The sequence below is a fragment of the Musa acuminata genome, chromosome BXJ3-4 (assembly GCF_036884655.1).
Source record: "Musa acuminata AAA Group cultivar baxijiao chromosome BXJ3-4, Cavendish_Baxijiao_AAA, whole genome shotgun sequence".
NCBI classification, from domain to species: domain Eukaryota; kingdom Viridiplantae; phylum Streptophyta; class Magnoliopsida; order Zingiberales; family Musaceae; genus Musa; species Musa acuminata.
The window spans coordinates 17245125-17267967 of record NC_088352.1 but is presented as its reverse complement, the minus strand read 5'-3'; the positions used below and the strand labels follow the sequence as shown (position 1 = coordinate 17267967).

The following is a 22843-nucleotide window of genomic DNA, read 5'->3' as shown; positions in this document are numbered from 1 at the left end:
TCAGGCGAAATGGCGGTCCTTGATATAGATATTGAGGAGAGACGAAGACATTATTTCTATAAACCTTGTAATGAACTTTTTGCAACGAACCTAGCTTTATTGATAGGAAATAGTTATAAATTTAGGATTATTTATTTATTTGTAAAATTAAAGTGAACAAGGTAAAGAGAGCTTTGAAGATGATGATAATAGGTTAGAGTGCAGGATTATATCATATCCCATTGAGGTTTGAAATAATGTACCAGATCAAATGATTGTTCAGTTGACTAATGGAGAAGCTTTTTGGTATTGGTTTAAAAGAGTAGGGGTGATATTCAGAGTTGTTTTATTTATTAGGAATTTAGATAATGAGTCAAGTTATGGAACTTTAAAAATTATGATATGAGACAAGTATATATGGGGATCAGTATGACTTTGTGTTCGGGACCATATAAGTTATTTATTTATTTAAATGATGTGGTATTTGGAATTTTTGAAAAGAAATGAGTATGTGGTAGTTATGTTCATCTAATAAAGATATATATGCAGATAAGTATATGTATTGCAGCCTCATAATGTGCTTGTAGAATTTCTTCTACAAGCAAAGAATTCAATATTGGTTATGGGACCTATGCCAGCATATTGACACATGGTACCTTTGCATGTACTAAGGTAGTGTTTGCTGGTTTGGGAGAGGGTGGAGGGGGGGGAAGGAAGGAGAAGAAGGAGGTGGTGGAGGAGGAGGAGGAGGAGGAGGAGGAGGGAGGAGAAGAGAACTAACAGGTAATGGCCTGCCATCAGCAGCGTGCAAGAGGTGGTTCAACGTGATTCCTTCTTCAGCATGCAAGAGGTGGCTCATGAGAAGAGATTTCTGCCCTAAACACATGTTTTTTCTTTTTTTGAAAATAATGGGAACCGGACCGTGGGAGAAGAGGCAGTCTTGTGTCTCCGTTTATCCTCAGACCGGCAAATTCTGGTCGGTGTGAACTGGTTCAGATGGTTTTGAATTCCTTGTTGAAACTGTGTTCCTTACTTTTAACTAATGTTTTTGCGTTTGCTAAATGTTACGTGCCATTGATCATCTTGGGGGTTGTCTAATGATCAAGGCCACTCAGCCAACTCAACAATTCCAGCAGTAGCAGAAGTTACGATGAATCTGTAGGAATTCACAGTTGTTGCTTTTAGTTGCAACAGCAGTATCTGCTGATTCTGATGGCAGAAACCACAACCATTGGCGTTATAGAAACTTGGAAATAAAAGAAACTGCAAGGAGTATGACTTGAAAATTGCCTTCTAGGTGATAAAATAGTTGTCTAATGTTCAACTGCCGAAATGATTGCTGCTGGTGTAAATAAACAAACTGTAGCTGCCCTCAGTTTGGGCAAGCACCTTGGTGGTTCTTGAATATTTCAGAAAGCTGAAGTACATGTTATCGTCTTGGTTGTATATGCTATGTATATATTTTGGGTGGCTGAACGGATTACTGTGATAATATATGGATGATAGTGTTCCTTTACATTTTGAATTGTGCAGTGTTGGATGTTTTTCTTTGCATTCTCAATATGACTGCTTATCTTTAATATGTAAATTTACATGTATCATTTTTTGATATTTGTTCGAGTAAATTTGATAGTACAATGATGGCAATCTAATTTTGATCAGGGTCACAGCATCTGTTACTAGTAGCACACACGAGACAAAAAGCAAAACTGTTTTCTTTATGGACAAGGATAAGATATATCTACAACTCAATCAGTTCAGTAAACCGGTAGTAACTTACAAGGCTTTATTTTTGTTGATTTGATTTGTGGGTAGTTGTTTTATTTGTTCTTGTTGTGTTAGATTCCTATCATGGTGATTATGAAGGCTATGGGAATGGAAAGTGATCAAGAGATTGTACAAATGGTTGGAAGGGATCCACGATATAGCGGTCTCCTCCTCCCTTCAATTCAGGTAGCCTTCAGCTCCAACATAATTACATTTTTAAACTACTTGTATGCATCTGCTCCATGTAAGTATGTTACATTAGTTAATGTATCCATCTCTTGTAATCTGGTTTGTTATACACCTTAGACGGATTGGAGAAATGAGAGGTTGCATCTGTTATTCAAATTAACAGAACATGCTTCACAAGAGCCAATATTGTAATTTGCATTTCATTACACACACTAAGGAATGTGTTTGATGGAGGTAAAGTGATTGAAATCAGGACACTTTGGTCTACACTAGGCATGGGAGACAGGAAGGCCGACCCAAGATGAACGCGGATTTGGGTTCAATTGGTTTGTTTTCATTTCGGTTTAGTTATTTCTTTTTCTTTGAAAATTTTGGTATTTTAATGGAAGTTTTTGTAATAAATATAAGTTGTCACATGGCAACATCGCCTTTCTACTTCGGTTTCCTAGATTGTCCACGAAGAAGAAAATGGAAGCCAATGAAGCCAAAGATAGAAGAAACCATGGTATGCAGTACCGAATGGCACCGCCCGGTACGGGCGGTACGTACCGGTCTGACGGTATACCGGTACACGGACCGCCCGGTACCGGACGGAACGTGCTACAGTGCTACAGTATTACACTGTAGCAGTGCTGCAGTAAAGAAGAAAATATATAAAATTGTTCGGTACACCTTGGTGTACCGTTCGGTAGGCCCTGGTGTACCTCTCGGTATGCTAGTACCGTACCGTACCGAGCCAACCTCGAAACACCGGTACGGTACGGTATTGAATACCTTAAGGTCTGCCATACCGAAGCGTACCGCCCGGTACCGGGCGGTACGTACCGGTCCGACAGGTTACCGGTACGCGAAGCGCTCGGTACCGCTATAATGCTATAGTATTTTTACTGTAAAATTGTTCGGTACACCAGGGTGTATCGCTTGGTACACCCTGATGTATCGCCCGGTACACCGGTACCGTACCGTACTGAGCCCGGGTCGAAACGTCGGTACGGTACGGTACGACGAACCTTGCTGTTAACAGTATACTATCGAAGTGAGAAGAGTGAGTAAGAGGAAGACCGAGGCTGCTGACTGAAAGCAGCGGTAGCGGTAGCAGTAGTAGTAGCAGCATTAGCGGGAGTGACGACAGTGGCAGCGGTAGTAGTAGCGACAACGATGAGCAGCGACAGCAACAACAAGCAGTGATTGTGGCAGCGACGAGCAGTGACAGTGGCAGCGACAATGGAGAGCAGCGACAACGGAGAGAGGCAACGACAGCAGAGAAGAAATCTCGACGGTAAAATCACGAGCAGGGTTAGGATTGGGGAAGTCGCGAGAGGGATGTTGGGAGGCTAATATCGGTGCTTTAGTTGGTTCGAACCAACCAACAAAAGTACTAGAGACCGAACCAGACCTAAAACGTTGGTTTGGTTGCCTGATTTAACCTGGGCGCTCGCCCGAAGCGCCTGGCGCCTGGGCTCGGGCGCGCGCCCAGGCGGCGCCTCTTTGAAGCGCGCTGCTTGGAAATGAAGCGAGGCGCTCGGGCCTCGCCTCGCCTCGCCCGAGCGCCTATTGAAATCACTGTTTTTTAGTGAATGAATGAATCAGAATGTTAGTGTGAGTTTACATCGCCATGAAGTGAGCTCGGAGTACTTAGAGTGAGTTGAAGAAGTTATCTCCCGTCTTTCTCTCATCTCTTCCCCAATTATCTTACTACTCGAATTTCCAAAATCCCTGCTGTCTTATGCTTTTCTTCAACTTCACAATTTAACAAACCCCACATTGCTGAAAACGAGATGTTATTGGAACCACTTAGTGTTGGAGACTAGTGGATTAACTTCATATCAAGTTAAGCTGGTCGAAAGCCTTCTTCGACTGGAGCTGCAGGTTGGGTTTCAAGCACAAGCTCCGGTCAGTGCAGAGGTAAGCACAAGGTGCGGAAAGCCTTCTTCTATTCTATTTATTCAGGCACCTATTTTGACTGCAAGAACCGGAGAACGAAATCCATCCCGATGATCTACTGAGCAGGATTCTTCCTTGGAAAGTGTCGGGTATCGGGCGAGGGCTTGGAGCGCTAACTCTAGGGAGTGTGCAGTCTGTCTTTCAAAAGGATTTGGATCTACTTGTTCCTTTATTATTTAGAATTATTTCTTCCATGAGTTGAGCATGCTTTATTGAATCTCCTCCTTCGTTATGTCTTTCTTTTTTCTCCACTTCTCTTCCAGTCCCCTAAGCTTTGTCACCCTTTTAGGTTGTCCTATGTTATATTTGGTATAAGAGCTTGGTTTGTCTGTAAGAAGTGACCAATCTTATGCAGACAGAGCGATTACTTATTGTGTAATCCCAACAAAAGTGTTTTGTCTTTAAAAAACGAACTACTTGACATCAAAGTTTGCTTAGATGACTTGAATACAACATTAGCTTCCCTTAGGAGGATCCAATATGCTGAAAGGGCAGAAATTTCAAGGATCTGGTATCAAAATTAGGGTGGTGATAATTTAAATCATGCTGAGACTGATCTCAGGATGGTGATAATCTTCGGCATGAATGTTATAATTGTAATGTAGGAATCCTAGAGAAATAATCTTTGGTCAATTCAAAAAAAAAAAACCCCTACTTTTTCATGAGATATGATGAATAAATAATCCATTTAGTTTAAGGTAAGAACCAAGGTTTTTAATTTCGAATGATACCGCCCACAGAAGATTGAGGTGGAACCTAGAAGCAAAAATTATGTTTGGCAAGGAATTGTATTGTGTTTGTTCTGCTCCATATTGGGTGGCAATCCCTTCTTTAAAATTCAGAACGAAACATCAATTGTCTCAATAAAAAGAACTGAAACCCATTGAGATGTCTTTGATTTATTCGACTTGCTTGTAATAGGTGAATGAACTCAAAGCATAGGATTTGCAGCCTGAACTCATAAAGGTAGGGCTGTCGTTAACCTCGATGTAAGGGTCAATGACTTGAACCTCTAATTAGATCCTATCGATTAGGTTCAACTGCTCGGCTAATGCATGTCCTGGCCAAAGGGGAAAATAACCTTTGGACGACCGGTGCTTGCTGATGCTCACTGGCAGAGTATTGTATGAGTGTTCATATCTTGTTCTCACTGTTGCCATATTTTTTTTATTTTTTTGCCATTGGTGAGAATATTTATTGTTTTCCCCTTATCATCAGATTTATCGATTTGAACTTTGCATCATCATCTCTAGTTTTTCCCCATTGTGCTACATTTTAGTTCTGCTTGTTTCGGCGTGCCAGCATGTTTCATTAGGCCAGCTGCTGGCATTGTTGCGCTGCTGTTTCTTAAAGTATATATATTATATACATATATACATATACATATACATATACATATATATGTATACATATACATATACATATACATATACATATACATACATATATACATACATAAACATATATATATATATATATATATATATATATATATATATATATATATATATATATATATATATATATATATATATATATATATATATATATATATATCTTGTTTGTTCGCCTTGCAGCTGACTGACAGCTAATTATATTTTTGTCAAACTTATGCTTGCTTATCAGGAATGTGCATCTGAGAGGATCTATACACAGCAACAGGCATTAGATTACCTAGATGGAAAGGTGAGTTTTTTCAATTTTTGATATGTACAGCTTCCTTTTATATTTCTCTTTAATATGATATGCACATACTCTATCAGGGTTTATTTTGAATAGTTTGCAATGAATTTATTAGTTTTATCGGATGAACACTGCTAATGTGCAAAATGTAAATATTCAGTTATGTAATATTTTTCGTCATGTGAATTGTATCTGTTTTATCTAGCTTCAGTTGTTCTGATTCCAATGGAAAGTCTTGATGTGATAGCAAGAGTTGAGGGCTGATAATTTACTGCTTTTCATTAGCTGTTTTGTTGAAAGCCTTGAAGTGTGAGATGCTAATTTGTGGGGCTTGAAGATTGCCTGTTTGTCCATCCTGTTTTGTATTGCTGTGGTGTAGGATTAGGCATAGTTCCAATGTCTTGATGAGCATAGCTTACTTAAGGATGTCCACAGGTTTGTTATGGCAAGGTCAAGCTTCAGTTTGTCCAACACTGATGTTCTGTTTTAACTAGCTTCAGTTTCTCCAACATGGATGTTCTGTTGTTCTGATTCCTATGGAAAGTCTTGATGTGATGGCAAGAGTTGAGGGCTGATAATTACTGCTTTGCATCAGCAGTTTTGTTGAAACCCTTGGAAGTGTGAGATGCATTCCTTAGTCTTTGTAATATGCTCATTTGTTGAGCTTGAAGATTCCCTGTTTGTCCATCCTGTTTTGTATTGCTGTGTGTAGGATGAGGCATGGTTCCAATGTCTTGATGAGCATGGCTTACTTAAGGATCTCCACAGGCATGTTTTTGGCAAGGACAAGGGTGAACATGCAATGGGCAGGACATGAGTGGAAACCACAAGGCTGGCCCAATTTTGGCACAAAGTTTTTCCATGGGTGGGTAATCATAAAGAAGTAATGCAAATTCACCTGGACAAGAATGTACTTATCAGTAAGGATGTGAACTGGCATGCAAACTGCCCAATTTCAAGCAGTCCCTAGGCAGTACATGGCTTATCACCTTGTAAGCCTTATGAATTGGGCTTACTGTCTTATGCTCGGTAATGGCCCTGGACTAGATGGTATGATCTGGTCATTGTTACCAGTATTCAAAATCGAAAACCTTGATCTTCGGGGCTTATGGTTCAGGTGGTATGGTCTAGTATAAAAAATTGAGAACTTAATCTTAAATATTGTTCGGAAATGATAGTATTGTCTAATATAGTTCTGTTACAAAATTAAGTGCCGATTTAGAGGTGTTTTTATAACAAATTTTGTAACTTCTGCTTGAAAACATCCAAAATATATGATGATTTGGTTTATACTTTTAAGCTTCATATTAGAGACAACTATGGGTCACAGGGCAGTATAGTTGTAACCACAAGGTCTGAAATATCAGTCGTGCTTATACCAACCTCAGATGGAATTATATGTACCATTACTGACTAGCCATGAGTGTTGGTATGGGTCTAGATCCATTGGTAGTAACAGGTCCAGTCAATTCAGTATCCATACGTGACCTCTCTTTGATGCATATACTATATATTACATGTGATTTCCTATCTTAACATTTTTATGACCTGTTATCAATTATTGTCCTTGTGTAGATATAGATTAGCTTTATACAAATAATGCTTGAACTAACTCAAAATTAAAACTTAAATGCTCCATTAATGTCTACATTAAAAGTTAATGCTTAGTTGCTGATGAAAATCTAGAACGCCAAATGAATGCTTTTAACAAAAATGTTACTGGGATAATCCAGAATAAAAGAGAGCTCTAATTGAGGAGGGGTGGTAGTCTCACAAATTGGAGAGGAAATGAGAGAAATAGTGAAGAAAGATTTTTAAGCATCCCTGGATGAAAATTTCAGCTAAAGAGGAGCTTGAGTTGGAAAGGGATTCGGCATTTGGCTTCCTGCCCAGTGTAAGGTCTCAAATACCAAGTGGTAGGCTTTGTATCTGACAAGTACCAGCTGATAATCTCGTTATAAGCCCCTATTAGTCACTGTTGGTGGGTCCACTTACTGGTCCATGGCCAGTCAGCAGTATTTTAAACCATGGTCGAACATACTGTTCCAGGTTTTAATATGCAGTTTGTACAGCATAATCGCAGAATATGTTATACACAGGAAAAACTTCTATCATACAGTTGTGTTTACTAATTCAAAGAACCAAGAGTTAGAGCCAAGCCTGGTGAATTTCTATGGTCTCTATCTTTTCTATAATAATTTACATATATCTATCTGAAACGTTTCTTTTCTGGATTTTACAGGTTGGAAGTTCTAATTCTGCGAGAGCTGGGAACAGAAAGGTGCTTTGATTAGCTGAATATTAGATGAATTTGTGCTCAAGCTATCGAACGCTCGTTTTGCAACATGTTTCATGGGAGCATTGTGAATTTAAGGATCAAACTATTTAGCGCATGTCATGCAAAAATTATTCGAATGTTTTGCATCATCATGAACTTTTATACTTGGGGCGTATGAATTCCCTGCATAGCATTGAATATAGCTGGGGTTGAGTGCATGTTGTTCCTCTGCCTTTGTCTTATGATGCTCAAGAAATATGCGTGTTGGTTTTTATGTTCAACAAAATTCTCATGTCTGCAGGAAGGGCTAGCTAAGGCTATTCTTCTTGATGTATTTCTTGCAAATGTTCCGGTACAGTATATATTCCCCAGATTTAAGCATGTATGTTGATTTGTTTTCAGTAAAAACTTTCAGCCTCATGTGCTTTGTAGGTATTCCGAGGTAATTTTCGTCCTAGATGCATATATGCTGCTGTAATGTTAAGACGCATGTTGGATGCAATTCTCAATACAGACACATTTGATGATAAGGTGTGGTGAAAATATAAAATTTTGATTTCATTGTCAAATTTAGTAATAATTTATCTCTTAATATTTCACTTACATTAGGATTGTGGATATCTATATATATCAACTTGGTGCCTTTGATATTGTTGTAAATGAAGTGGATTAACTGTAGGTTCACATTTTTTCATGGTTATCTCCTGTGGATTTCTTTCATGATATATAATGCACAAAATTTAATAAATATTGGCTATACAATTTTTGTATGCTTAAATTGTTGTCCTGTTCACATCAAGGTTTTTAATCTCGTATCGTACTGATGTATCAAGATTTTCTCGGTACAGTACGATACCAACGTATCGAGCGGTACGTCTAAAATAGGCATAAATCTCTCCAAAAATACCTAAAAAATAAAAAAAAGAGTTGCACGTTTTAGCTGAAAATGATATTTAAATTTATAAAAAATGGAGTCATTAGAAAAAAGTTAACTAATGAAACATTAAAAGCTGAAATCTATGGTTCATCCTATCATAAACTGATTTTTCCTTAAAATTATATCGCAATAATTCCTGCATGTTTTAGCTGAAAATGATATTTAAATTTATAAATCTGAAGTATTGGACAATGACTTGCATCATATTATCTTCTTGAAATCATTGTTAAGACAATTTCATGTACTGTTTCTAGAATTTCAGCAGCTTTATGCTTTCATTTCAATTCAATGAGTTGCAGTAATCCTCTTTGAGACTCCATCAACACTTGTTCTACATCAAATTGCTACCAAAAATTCCTGGTTTAACAAGAAATTCTAACAATCAACATCAAAGCTGAAATCTATGGTATCGCTGGTACAAGTCGGTAATGGTAGAAATTTTGACTGTTATCGCCTGGTATAGCCTCGTATCACTCGGTACGGGGCCAAAACCTGATACCACCCGGTAGCGGGCGGTCCATTTGCCGGTTTGCTGCGGATTGATACTTACGTTCGTACCGGGTGGTACGTACGAAATTAAAAACCCTGATTCACATAAAATGTGTATTCTTTTGGTTTATTGCATATAATACTAGAAAAATAGTTTCATAACTTCTCTCTATCCTCAGCGCCTATGCTTTTTTTTTCTCATTACTAACTCAACCTAGTTTAACTTCTTTAAACAGTAATTGCAGCTAATAAATAAATGCCAATTTTGTTTTTCATGCATGTTTATCTATTGTAGTTTTGTTACTGCAGCTCTTTCTGGGGATTGGGTCTGGGAGGTTCTTGTGCAATTATCAAAAGAAAAATGTGCCAAGGCTAATATCAAGATATTGATTTGGATGGACCATTCAAACAAAGATGAGATCATGATCAGTCAAATCACTTGATTTGTATCAGGACAGAAAATGAAAAAGGAAAATAAGTTGATTAATAAAAATAAAATGCTTAATTATTCAGTAACTGAAAAAAGGGAAGTCCTTAGTGTATAAGGTTCCCGTCAATGCAGGGTCAATATGTTATCTCTAAATATAGAGAGACTGATTTTGTCATTCGAACCCTGGTCTAATTATTTAGATCGGGCTGCAAAGGAGCAATTCTAATTATTTAGCAACTCTAAATTCCAATAAATATCAGGGGATTTTTTGACGATGATGTTGCATTAACTATATATTTTTGATGTCAATATCAGGATTATGTGGGTAACAAGCGGTTGGAGCTATCGGGACAACTGGTTTCCTTGCTCTTTGAGGTCAGTTACAGATGTCATAGGCTTGTCTCATGTGAATACTTGAAGACTAATAGTTTTGCATTTATTGAAACTTGTTTTTGCAGGATTTATTCAAATCAATGAATGCTTTTGCTCTAGAACTTGTCAACAGAGCATATGAACACGCTAGCCGTTCTAGTCCTCTGGATTTTATCCATGTAAGTTGCAATAAATTTTAGAAACTTGTATTAATATGGCAAAATATCTCGTTTGGCTACCAGATATTGTATGTTTCGGCATATTTGTCTTCATGTACACGTCTCTTGCATATACACCAAGCATCTAAAAGTTTACCCTAGGGCATGTTTCTTCTTTTACGGAGATGATTTTGTCTAACATCTTCTGTCACTGTTATGCACACAGTCTCTTATCTATAACATTGTATGTCTGCAATTTCATCCAGACTTCCTCCCCTTTAACTAAATAATCTGAATGAGCCATATCAATTTTTAATACTGATAATTTTATTGATCTTGCTATGGAGGACATGTTTTATCAACGAAAGACAGAAATTAATATATCAATTAAGATGCCTTCATTTTATTGGAATTCATCCATTTAATTATTTTGCGATGATGAATACTTGCACAATGTGACCTGTGTAAAATAAATCACCAATTATTAATATAATCTGGTTTTGTTCCTTAGTGATATTACAAGTAGGATGCAGATATTCTCCTTATGCAAGTCCTGGATTTACATATCTGGATTATGGACCTTTGTGATATCTGTGTTATGTTTTATTCTCTATTTCCATCAGCATTAGAATTAACAAAATGAGTAAACAACAGCTATTTGTAACATGATGTTGTAATACTGAAAATTTTATTGATCTTGCTATGGAGGACATGTTTTATCAACGAAAGACAGAAATTAATATATCAATTAAGATGCCTTCATTTTATTGGAATTCATCCATTTAATTATTTTGCGATGATGAATACTTGCACAATGTGACCTGTGTAAAATAAATCACCAATTATTAATATAATCTGGTTTTGTTCCTTAGTGATATTACAAGTAGGATGCAGATATTCTCCTTATGCAAGTCCTGGATTTACATATCTGGATTATGGACCTTTGTGATATCTGTGTTGTGTTTTATTCTCTATTTCCATCAGCATTAGAATTAACAAAATGAGAAAACAACAGCTATTTGTAACATGATGTTGTAATACTGAAAATTTTATTGATCTTGCTATGGAGGACATGTTTTATCAACGAAAGACAGAAATTAATATATCAATTAAGATGCCTTCATTTTATTGGAATTCATCCATTTAATTATTTTGCGATGATGAATACTTGCACAATGTGACCTGTGTAAAATAAATCACCAATTATTAATATAATCTGGTTTTGTTCCTTAGTGATATTACAAGTAGGATGCAGATATTCTCCTTATGCAAGTCCTGGATTTACATATCTGGATTATGGACCTTTGTGATATCTGTGTTATGTTTTATTCTCTATTTCCATCAGCATTAGAATTAACAAAATGAGAAAACAACAGCTATTTGTAACATGATGTTGTAACTTAATGGCTTTGCAGTATATAAAGCAAGATTTTATCACACATGGCTTAGAAAAAGCTATCTCAACAGGTAATTGGGATTTAAAACGGTTTAAAATGCACCGAAAAGGTGTATCTCAGGTAATGATTTCTCCCTTCTCTACTCTTTTTTGGGCTTTATCTCTTTAGTATAAATACTGAAGTAGTTTCATGTCCTGCTTCTCAGGTTGTTTCAAGATTATCATACATAGCAGCTTTAGGCCATATGACCCGGATATCACCACAGTTTGAGAAGACTAGGAAAGTAAGTGGACCAAGGGCCCTGCAACCAAGTCAGGTAATCTCTTTCAGTGCCTGCTTGAAAGTTTCCTTAGATGTCTATACCATTTCATTCCTTGGTGTTTGGTTTTTGATGTATATAAAATGTATCTGTAACAGTGGGGTATGCTTTGCCCTTGTGACACTCCCGAAGGAGAAGGTTGTGGGTTGACAAAAAACTTGGCTTTGATGACTCATGTCACAACTGATGAGGAGGAAGGCCCGCTGATTTCTCTGGTTTGTCACTTGTTTAAATATTACATCTCTATTACTTAAGATTGGCTTCAACTTTTGGAACTCAAACTTGTTTAATTTTTCTAGTAGCACTACAGGTATCTATGTATATTCATTGCCTGAGAAGAATTGAGGTTTTTTATTTGTAAATGGTGTTTGAAACAGAACTGGGCTAGGATTGGCTGGGTAAGACTAGATAATCAGTGTTTGTCACAAAAACAACCTTTATGCTTGCAATTGCTAACTTTGACCCTTTCCAAAATTTTGGGAGCCCTGTGCACTGATCTTCCCTTGATATATAGTTATGTGGAACTGGATTAGGATGAGTTGGGTTGCCAAACACCTCAACCTGTTCCTGTACTCGAATTAGTGTTAGGTTGCATATCTTTTTCCAATCTTGCTTGTCTTGTCATTGATTTAGCTGATTCGGCACTCTAACAATACCTGCTCACAAAGGGTCAGCTTATTTGCAATCTCTCTTGCAAAGGTGGAGCATTTGCAAAAAGGAAAAAGGAAAGGTGTTAATGGTTGAGTGGACACAAGGGTAAAATGCTATCGTCACTTTACAAAAGGACAAGGATGCAGATTGAAAAACAATTGAAGGCTTTGTTAGCAGCAAGATACTTGCAATTTTGAACGACTACAGCAATGGATTCTAAGGGGCGGGACAAGGCCTAACCACCATCTAGCACTTGAAGACTTCCAACAAGCGAACCCACTAAAGATATCTAGCGGCCCCTTGAGTATTAGCCAAGAGTTCCTATTCTCCTTGTGCCTCTTGGAGGCTTCGAGGGGGTTGTGCTGGCTGATGTTTTTACTAGCTCTGCTTAGCAGAATCCCTCACATGGCATGGGAGAATGGGGTTGTTTTTTCCCTGGTTTGGCCCTCTGTGAAGGTCATTCAACAGATTAACTTGCAGATTGGTTTTCTACAATTGTGAGATTCAAATGCAAGCCAAAATGAGGTTGCTGGGATTCCACATGACTCACCATGTTACAACAATACAGGAAATTAAGGACAAAACAAAGTGACTGATTGCTAGAGCAAAAAGGTTGTCTATCATTGTGGTTTAGCTGCGAGTGTTTCGTGAAATTTCTCCTACCTTTCTGTTGAGACCCTCATCAATTTGCACTTGGATGCTTAAATGATCTCATTTTCATGCTTAGTAACATTCATTGGTTTCCAACTTGCTTCTCTTGGGAAGGTCCCACTGCTGAACTTGTGGACGTCATCTCCGACATGCACTTGAATGCCGAAGGGAACTCTTCATGCCTCAAAGCATCACTATCTAGTTGCATGAGTCTTTAATTCCACCTCCTCGCCCATAGCATTAACTTTGATGTTTGCTCGCTTGTACTTATATTCAATCACCATGTCGAACTCTACTGGCTAGTCATCATATTGCCTATTTGGTGATAATTATTTCTTTTTCCGGAATAAGCTCAACTTGATGTTGCATGAGTCTTTAATTCCACCTTGCTTCTCTTGGGAAGGTCCCACTGCTGAACTTGTGGACGTCATCTCCGACATGCACTTGAATGCCGAAGGGAACTCTTCATGCCTCAAAGCATCACCATCTAGTTGCATGAGTCTTTAATTCCACCATGTCGAACTCTACTGGCTAGTCATCATATTGCCTATTTGGTGATAATTATTTCTTTTTCCGGAAGAAGCTCAACTTGATGTTGTCTGTTTAGAAGACAAACCATGCCCCCAGTAAATATTGCCTTCCAGTCTGTAGTCAATGCGTAACTGTGGTCATCTTGTCCATCAAATATTGCTGCTCAGACTTGTTTTGATTGTGGCTTCCATGAACTTCAAAGAACTTCACATAGTTTGGAAGTCTTAGCACTCATTCTTATATCACTGTAGCCTTAAGGTTTTGAAATACATCATTGCATTAGTCCGGCCACGGGCCACCTCCAAGGTTGCTGGTCCTTTCAGAACTTCATTAGTAGGGCTGCATGCTTTGAGTATATCTCAATGAAATACATACAAAAATTGATGAATTCAATGAAGAATTTGAGCTAGGACAATTTTTTGGTTTGCAATTCTGCCAGTCTTCATCTTCACACCATCCATTTGACTCAATCCACTGTCAAGTCAATGCCTGAAGAACATGATTTCTACTTGGGCAAAGTAGCACTTCTCCCACTTCATGTGGAATCATCTTGGAAAAGCTTGAAGATGGTCCGTAAGTGCTGGATGTGCTTCTATAGGTTTTAACTATATATGATGATGATCGAGGTAGATAATTTTCACAAACTTGTTCAAATAATCCTTAAACACGGTTCATTTGTACTGCCTGGTACGTACATACCCATCCTGGTGAAGCATCAAACCTTGCCTTAAAGTATAATTGTGATTTGTGTGTCAGCAGCAAGAAGGCACTTGCAAGTTTTGAATGATAGCGCATAAGAGGTTCTCAGAATAGCACATGGTCTAGTGGTCATTCAGTTTTATTAGGTGTCGTTGTGGACTGGCTGCGAGCTATCAGTGGCACTCCTGATCTCAAAAGGATATCTGAACCCATCCACAATCCATGTTGTTTTCGGTTGGGCTACAGTCAATGCATCTGAGTTGCATAGTTGACTGGAACCAATACAACAAATTGTTTCTTTCTTGTTCTAATAGTATCTGTTATAAGAAAGAATGAGCTGTTCTAATATATGGACAGAAAATTAATTGCTTAATTTTTCATGGATTGTCATAGTAATTGTGGAGGACAAAGGCAAAAATTTATTAGTTGAAAGAAGTATTTCAACATATAGGAAGCAATATTCGTGTAAATGCTTTTTTCATATTCTCTGATGATAATGTCATGACGCCTACTTTAAATCAGCAAAATCCATTAGGTGATTTTTCTTCCATTCTTCCTGAACCATGGAAGTTACTTTTTATTTTATGTTTATGACTGTGGTTTGAAATCAAATAAATTTGTGGTTGGCTATGTCTGTATGTTTTTCAGCCCTTGTATTCTAATTTTCTTTAATATCTTTGGCAGTGTCATAGTTTAGGTGTTGAAGATTTAGGACTTCAATCTGGTGAGGAGCTTCATGCACTACGATCATTTTTGGTTATATTTAATGGGCTTATACTTGGAAAGCATAGACAACCACAGGTTTATATGATAATTATTTTAACTTTTGCAAACAGTTTTTCTATACTCAATTCTTATTACTCTCTTATTTAAAAACATGATCTTAATTTTGCAGAGATTTGCTAGTGCCATGAGAAAGTTGCGAAGGTGTGGTAAGATTGGGGAGTTTGTAAGCATTTTTGTGAATGAAAAACAGGTAGAATTTGTTTTGCCATGTTTTTATTTTTTTAAACTTCATGTTTGGAATGGGACCATGGACATGTATCAATTGCACTTTTACTGCATAATGAAATAATTGAATGTCCCTTATCTTTAGCATAAGATTGGATCTAATGCATTAATGCTTATGGTCAATTATATCTTTTGAATGCTTTGTCTTGTATTAGCAGATCTTGATGAGCAGTGGTGAGTCGCATTCATTTTTGAATTGAGCTACTTTTCCTGATGGTTTGGACATTATAGGATTCCCTAATCCAAAGATTGATAATACATGCTTGTCCCACTGAAACTCTGGCATACCTGTTTTGTGACTAAGGATCAGTTTTTGCTTTATGTAATTGATTTTCTTCTGGGCAAGCATAATGAAACAGTTTTACATTGTTCCTCATCAGTAGTTTGTTCATCATAAACTCGATTGTAGTCATCATATTTTGATTGAAAAGCATGCAGCTCAGAACATGTCCATTGTCTTGCTTGCTTAATCTTTGTCCAGAAGAATATGATTCTACATATTCAAGTCATTTCCTGTTTCTTCTATCAAGAGGTTTTTAACTTGTCCAGTTTCTTAACGATGCTTGTTTAATTCTAGTCAGCTGTTCAATTCAGATGCTGAAAATTTAAATCATCCAACATTATGAGTTTTTGGATTTGTGTCCTATTTATAAACATCTTTGTTGAGGTCTGTAATGTACATTTTCCATGTTCATGTCGTGGTGGTGAATGGTGGTTGTATCAGATACTGACAAGAGTATCATATTTTCAGAATCTATGCTTCTTTGTATGGATTATGGAATATTGATTAATAATGAACCTGTCAGAAGCACTAGAAAAGGATAGGTAATATACATTGAGCAGCATCCTGCGTACATCTTGTTGGTCAAGGATTTTTTTGTCAATGAAAGGGGCAAGATGGGAAGCATTGCTAGTATTAGGATTGAGTGTCAAAAGAAATTAAGATATCCATCTTGGTTTGAATGATGGCTTTGAATATACCAAGGAATTTGTTTTAATTGTTTCGAAGGATTCTGTAATCTGTTGTTGCTACATCTGAGATATATGTAACAATGGTGACAAAGGCATGTTGTTAGTATTTCTACTTATTATAGATGTTTTATATTGGATATCCTATTGTACCAAAATGATTGGTCTTGGTGCATAACTGCATTTATAATATTTTGACATAGATGGACATCTTGCATCTTGCATCTTGCAGAAAGCACATTTCTTTAGTTTCATATTGACCAAATCACCAAACTATGGAAGTTCAAACTTTTCTTGGTGCTCTGGAAAATCTGGTTGGTATAGAGTGTCCTCCATATCCCATCTCAGAATGATCATCTCCAAATTTTCCTGTGAACACAATCCTTAAACATGCTATAAGTTGAAACTCTTGATTCTTTTTCAGTTAGTACAAGTAATCAGAATTTCTTTTCCAACTCTAAATTATTTGCTGTATCATGGAGAAACACCGGCTTTTAAATTGGCCAGCATAATTGAATATGAAAATCTTGCAGTTATCAAGTTGCACACTTGCCAAACAGTGATACTCTCGTTTGTTTTAATGGTTTTTTTTATTGCTACAGCTAACTGAATTCCTGATCCATTAAAACATTTTCCATAAGTATGACTATTTTTTGTTGATCAATCTTCTTTCATATACATCCATCGTATTGATTATTACCCTTTTCTTGAAGCATTGTGTATATGTTGCCTCCGATGGGGGTCGGGTTTGTCGTCCACTCGTTATTGCTGACAAAGGAATATCAAGGATTAAAGAACATCATATGAAAGAATTGCGGGTTTGTGTGTTTGCGGTTTCTTTATTACGTCCCTGTTTGTTTTCTTTGATGTTCTTTTAAGATCTTGCTTTTTGATGCTTGTTTCTAGGATGGAGTTCGTACCTTTGATGATTTTCTACGGGATGGATTGGTTGAATATCTTGATGTTAATGAAGAAAACAATGCCTTGGTTTGTTAATATGCTGCTAATTGTGTTTTTGGTTGCTAGAAATTGTTCATTTCATTCTTTGATATGCTTTTCTTAACAGATTGCACTATATGAGTGTGTCAATGATATGGATGACTCTGAGGATGACATCAAGAAAAGTTGCATAACACATATAGAGATTGAGCCATTGACACTATTAGGGGTCTGTGCTGGTCTAATCCCTTTTCCCCATCACAACCAATCTCCACGCAATACATACCAGGTTTAACTCCTTTTTATAGTTAACTTCTTTGTGTTCTAAACACTTCCAATAACGTTTGGAAGAAAAATTCTGTTGTAGTGTGCAATGGGGAAGCAAGCTATGGGAAATATTGCTTATAATCAGGCAAGTGGTTTTTAGATGACTCTATGTTGAGAATTAATGTATTGCTTCATTTTCATCAAATTTTTCCTTATTTTCATAAAAATAGTAGTTTTTTAGTTGAGCCTTAAATATTTGTTACTTCTGAAGGAGTTTCTCCTATCCAAGGTCTGCCATGCCGAAACGTACCGCCCATACCGGGCGGTACGTACCGGTCCGCGGATCACCCGGTACAGCTATAGTGATACAGTATTTACTGTGGCACTGTAGCAATGCTACAATACTATATTGTAGCACTACTATAGTATGAAAAAAATATAAAATTGTTCGGTACACCAGGGTGTACCGCTCGGTACGCCTTGATGTACCGCCCGGTACACCGGTATCGTACTGTACCGAGTCTGGGTCGAAATGTTGGTACGGTATGGTACAGCGAATCTTGCTCATATCTACTGGATTTTTGGGTACATTGAAGTCTAGTATTAGTAAAATGATATAATGATAATCTGATTTGCAACTTTTAGCATTCTTCATAATTATTGTTGTATGCCTTGTTCAAACTAACATTTTTGAATATTTGAATAACATGTTTTTCTAGGTAATTTAAATTGACAAATGAAAGCCAAGGGCCCAACAAATCTACTAAAAACTCAAAAAATCACTAAATCAAATCTTCAGAGATCATACCTTTTCCTAATGCTAAATGACAAGGCTAAGATTTTGCACCCCTTAGTGCCTCATGATTTTGTGTCTGATTTGCATTAATTATTCCAGTATCTTTTATCCTTATAGTGAGGATACTGAATCTTTCACTTAAATTCTGGCAGCTTTGTCGAGCGGACACTTTACTTTATTTGTTAGTGTATCCTCAACGCCCGTTGCTGACGACAAAAACAATTGAGCTGGTCTGTATTTTCACTTCTGTTATGTGTATAATGCTTTTATGGCATCTCCCTAACATTAACTGTACCAGATTGGGTATGATAAACTTGGGGCTGGGCAGAATGCAACTGTTGCTGTTATGAGTTACAGTGGCTATGATATTGAGGATGCAATTGTCATGAACAAGTCATCTCTTGATCGTGGTTTTGGCCGTTGTATAGCAATGAAAAAGTACTTGAGTGTATCCCTGAACACACTTCATGTATTCCTAAACATGTGTCTTTTCCTCTATACATAAAATTGCCATAACCTTTATTATTTTTCTAATTTTGGTTTTAGGTATTCTGTTCTCAAAGAGATCTATGGTAATGGTACATCTGATAGAATAGTCAGGCCAAGAAAGGATAAAGATAACCAAAGAATGCAGGTATCTTTGTCAATGCATTATTCTGTTGGATGCCTTGCAATTATGATTTTATATTCTTCGTCTCTTAATCCCTCTGGTAACCATGCTGTAAGAGTAATAAGATGTTGCGGTCTCTATATTTCTGATCCTTTGGTTTGCATGCTAGGTTGAGCATCAGCCTGTTTAAATTGAATATTTATATTCATAATGGCATATCTTGTAAGATGATTCGATTTTTTTTTTCTCATAAGAATTGACATGCTTGTTCAATGACTTTTAAGATGGGTATTTCTGGTATGGCCAATCATAAGTGGCGAAGGCACCAACTCCCTTTCAGTGACTGTATAAACCTTCAGTGCTGTGAACAAATAAAAACTAAGATGGAACAAGGAAAACTAAGAGCGACGTCACCTATGATTTTGCTAAGAAATAGACAGGTCAACAAAGAAAAACTAAGAGGGAAGTCAGCTATGAGTTTGCTAAGAACTCATAATAGACAGGTCAACAAAGAAAAACTAAAGAGGGAAGTCAGCTATGATTTTGCTAAGAACCAAGGTTTTAAATCTCGTACAGTATCAGTGTACTGAGATTTGCTCGGTACGGTACGTCTAAAATAAGTATAAATCCTTCCAAAAATACCTGAAAAATAGAAGAAAAAAAAGAGTTGCATGTTTTGGCTGAAAATGATATTTAAATTTATAAAAAATGGAGTCATTAGAAAAGAGTTAACTAATGACTCAACATGAAAAGCTGAAATCTATGGTTCATCCTACCATATACTGATTTTTTCTTAACATTATCTTAGAACAATTCCTGCATGTTTTAGCTGAAAATGATATTTAAATTTATAAATCTGAAGTATTGGACAATGACTTGCATCATATTATCTTCCTGAAATCATTGTTAAGACAATTTCATGTACTGTTTCTAGAATTTCAGCAGCTTTATGCTTTCATTTCAATTTAATGAGTTGCAGTAATCCTCTTTGAGATTCCATCAACACTTGTTCTACGTCAAGTTGCTACCAAAAATTCCTGGTTTAACAAGAAATTCTAACAATCAACATCAAAAACTGAAATCTATGGTATCGCCTGGTACAGGTCGGTAACGATCGAAATTTTGATTGTTACTGCCTGGTACAACCCCATATCGCCCGAAACAGGACCAAAAATCTGATACCACTCGGTAGCGGGCATTCCGTGTGTTGGTCTGCTGGTGGACCGATACGTACTGCCCGGTAAGTACGAAATTAAAAACCCTGCTAAGAACCACCATCTTTTTTTCTGGGTAAGGAGGTGGCTTCTCTCAAATGTGCCCACGCTGATTGGCCTCTGTCGTAGCATTGCTACATTGTGTGTCAACCTTTGACCCACCCAGACCTTATATGCTGGCTTGGAAACTGGCACGTGAATAACCACCTGTTTGTTTGGTGCATTCTTAAATACCTTCTAGCATTTTTACCAACAACCACAAGTTGAATGAAAGTGGGGTCAAAAGGAAGAAGGTAGCTTGTATTTCTTAGAGCTACTGTAGATAATACATGACAATGTCTATTACCCTTTTCTGTTTAGTCTGATTTACCAACTTTATAATGGAGAAACAATAGTGTTAATTAGTGATTGAAGATATTCATGTATATTTTAAAATGTAACTTCATTTATGTAGCAAGCTTATTTGTGTGTTGTTAAAGGAAGGTCTAAATACTGATATCGGTACTTATATCAGAATCTTATCGGGCCATTTTGTACCAACTACTATGATATCAAATTCTTTGGTACACCAATAACACATAACACTTGAAAAAATTTGATACATTGATGACTTGCTTGATGGTGATACATAGATGGACTTTTGATGGCGTGTCCTATCAATAGAATTCATTGTAATGAATACTTTGGTAAGTTCTGCTGAAACTTTAGACTCATTCTGGAAGGAACTCATTTAGGTTCCTGAAATATGGAAACAACACTTTGGTTTAATGTCATAAATGAATCTTTGCCCATTTTCTAATCCCATTCTCGCTGGCTTGAAGCCATTTGTGACAAGAAGGTCCAAGACTACATTGAGATTTGGTACTTGGCTTGCTATTTGGTCTCAGATTGTCTTCTTCTTCGTAAATAATGATGAGAACCTCATTTTTGGGATTCTTCTTTCTCAGACAGTTTTGGTTACTTGAACTTTATTTTAAAATCTTATCCTTTAGTAATGATTTTTCTATATTTTGTGAAAACTTGGTAACACAGATTCAATCCAGTACTTATGTTTGAACTTCTATCTCTGTTCATGGTTGCTAAAAGTATTGTAGTGTTTTACTATCTTACATGCTTAAAATAATGCATGTAAGTCATCTACATCATTCCAATTCAAGACTAATTTGAATTGAGTTGTGGACAGATACTCGATGGTGATGGAATTGCTGCCCCTGGGGAGATAATTCGGAACAATGATATTTATGTGAATAAAGAAACTCCCATAAATACAAGGGATAAGACTGGTGGCCCGATGGGTTTGAAAGATGAGTAAGTCTTATCTTTTTTTGAAGTTTTCGACCCATGCAAAAGTGATGCTAATGTTGTATTCTTGTGAAATTCCAGAGACTACAAAAGGACACCTGCTGTGTACAAAGGTCCTGAAGGTGAGACTACCGTGATTGACCGAGTGATACTTTGCTCGGATACAAATGACAAGTTATGTATCAAATTTATCATTCGTCATACTCGTAGGCCAGAGGTGAGTATATGTAAACAAATTCCTTGTGCTTTGGTCAAGGTTGCAAATCTGGGTCACACTTCCAATTCCTGGATGATGACCCTCTTAGACACTTAGGAAGGATATCAAAGAAGATAGGTGGAGACCTAGAATATAATGTATCAATTCAACCAAACATTGTATATGATAACTGGTACAGTTGAACTCTTGTTAGATTAGGATCATTAGGTTTTTCACATTAGTTATGATAAGTCTTTCAACACTGAGTAATGGAATTTTGAATATCAAAGATGAGCAGTTCAGAAACATGATATGACTATTACTTTGTTATAAAAGAGGCACTAATTTATATTTAAATTATTTAAACTCTAAACAACAATTGGCAGAGGCTATAAATAATGCCAGGAATAGAATATATTCACAAAGACAGCTGATTATATTTTAATGTTCAATTGGTTGTACAATACTGATATATTGCTACAGAAGTGTTCTTTCAAAATCAATCATCTTCTATATTAGCAATAATTCTTGTAACTATCAACCATCTTTATTAAAAAAGTTGGTCCCTTTTGTGTAAAGTTGGCCTTTTCCTTGTAGACCATTGTTTAGGCTGTCATTTAGCACTAGGTAGCCACTCGGCTTCAAACATCCCATGAGTATCCACGCTTTCTGAGGGTAGTGGGTCGGGACAGCTGTTTGTGACTACATTGATCCTGATATACTAACATATGCTGTTAATCCTGTCCATTTGATTTTGTTGATCACGTAGGTAGGTGACAAATTTAGTAGCAGACATGGTCAAAAAGGGGTTTGTGGTACCATAGTTCAACAGGAAGATTTTCCTTTTTCTGAGCGTGGGATATGTCCTGATCTTATCATGAATCCACATGGATTTCCCAGGTATGATATCTGCTTCATGGCTTTTGCTCAAGTTCTGCTCATCATATGACTGGATTGTATGTTCCTGTTGTCATCATCAACAGGTTCTGTTTTCCTTTTATTATTTTGTTGAAAGATTAGATATTGAATTATGCGCTGGTTTAGTTTGAATGATTTATCTACCTG

General features: G+C 36.8%; 1 protein-coding gene across 1 annotated transcript in view; it reads left to right on the top strand.

The window, feature by feature from the left end:
* The window catches only part of LOC135636603 (DNA-directed RNA polymerase III subunit 2-like), a 38890-nt gene that overhangs the window by 9236 nt on the left and 6811 nt on the right, over positions 1-22843 (top strand). The window contains exons 9-31 of the mRNA XM_065148453.1: positions 1642-1747; positions 1822-1932; positions 5506-5565; positions 7805-7843; positions 8142-8192; positions 8273-8371; positions 10012-10071; positions 10155-10247; positions 11642-11743; positions 11829-11939; positions 12041-12157; positions 15159-15275; positions 15370-15450; positions 17168-17272; positions 17361-17441; positions 17521-17682; positions 17761-17805; positions 18609-18686; positions 18755-18894; positions 19003-19090; positions 21464-21588; positions 21664-21799; positions 22548-22678. Of these exons, the coding sequence (XP_065004525.1) occupies positions 1642-1747; positions 1822-1932; positions 5506-5565; positions 7805-7843; positions 8142-8192; positions 8273-8371; positions 10012-10071; positions 10155-10247; positions 11642-11743; positions 11829-11939; positions 12041-12157; positions 15159-15275; positions 15370-15450; positions 17168-17272; positions 17361-17441; positions 17521-17682; positions 17761-17805; positions 18609-18686; positions 18755-18894; positions 19003-19090; positions 21464-21588; positions 21664-21799; positions 22548-22678 (2238 nt within the window). The remainder of the gene's footprint in view (positions 1-1641; positions 1748-1821; positions 1933-5505; positions 5566-7804; positions 7844-8141; positions 8193-8272; positions 8372-10011; positions 10072-10154; positions 10248-11641; positions 11744-11828; positions 11940-12040; positions 12158-15158; positions 15276-15369; positions 15451-17167; positions 17273-17360; positions 17442-17520; positions 17683-17760; positions 17806-18608; positions 18687-18754; positions 18895-19002; positions 19091-21463; positions 21589-21663; positions 21800-22547; positions 22679-22843) is intronic.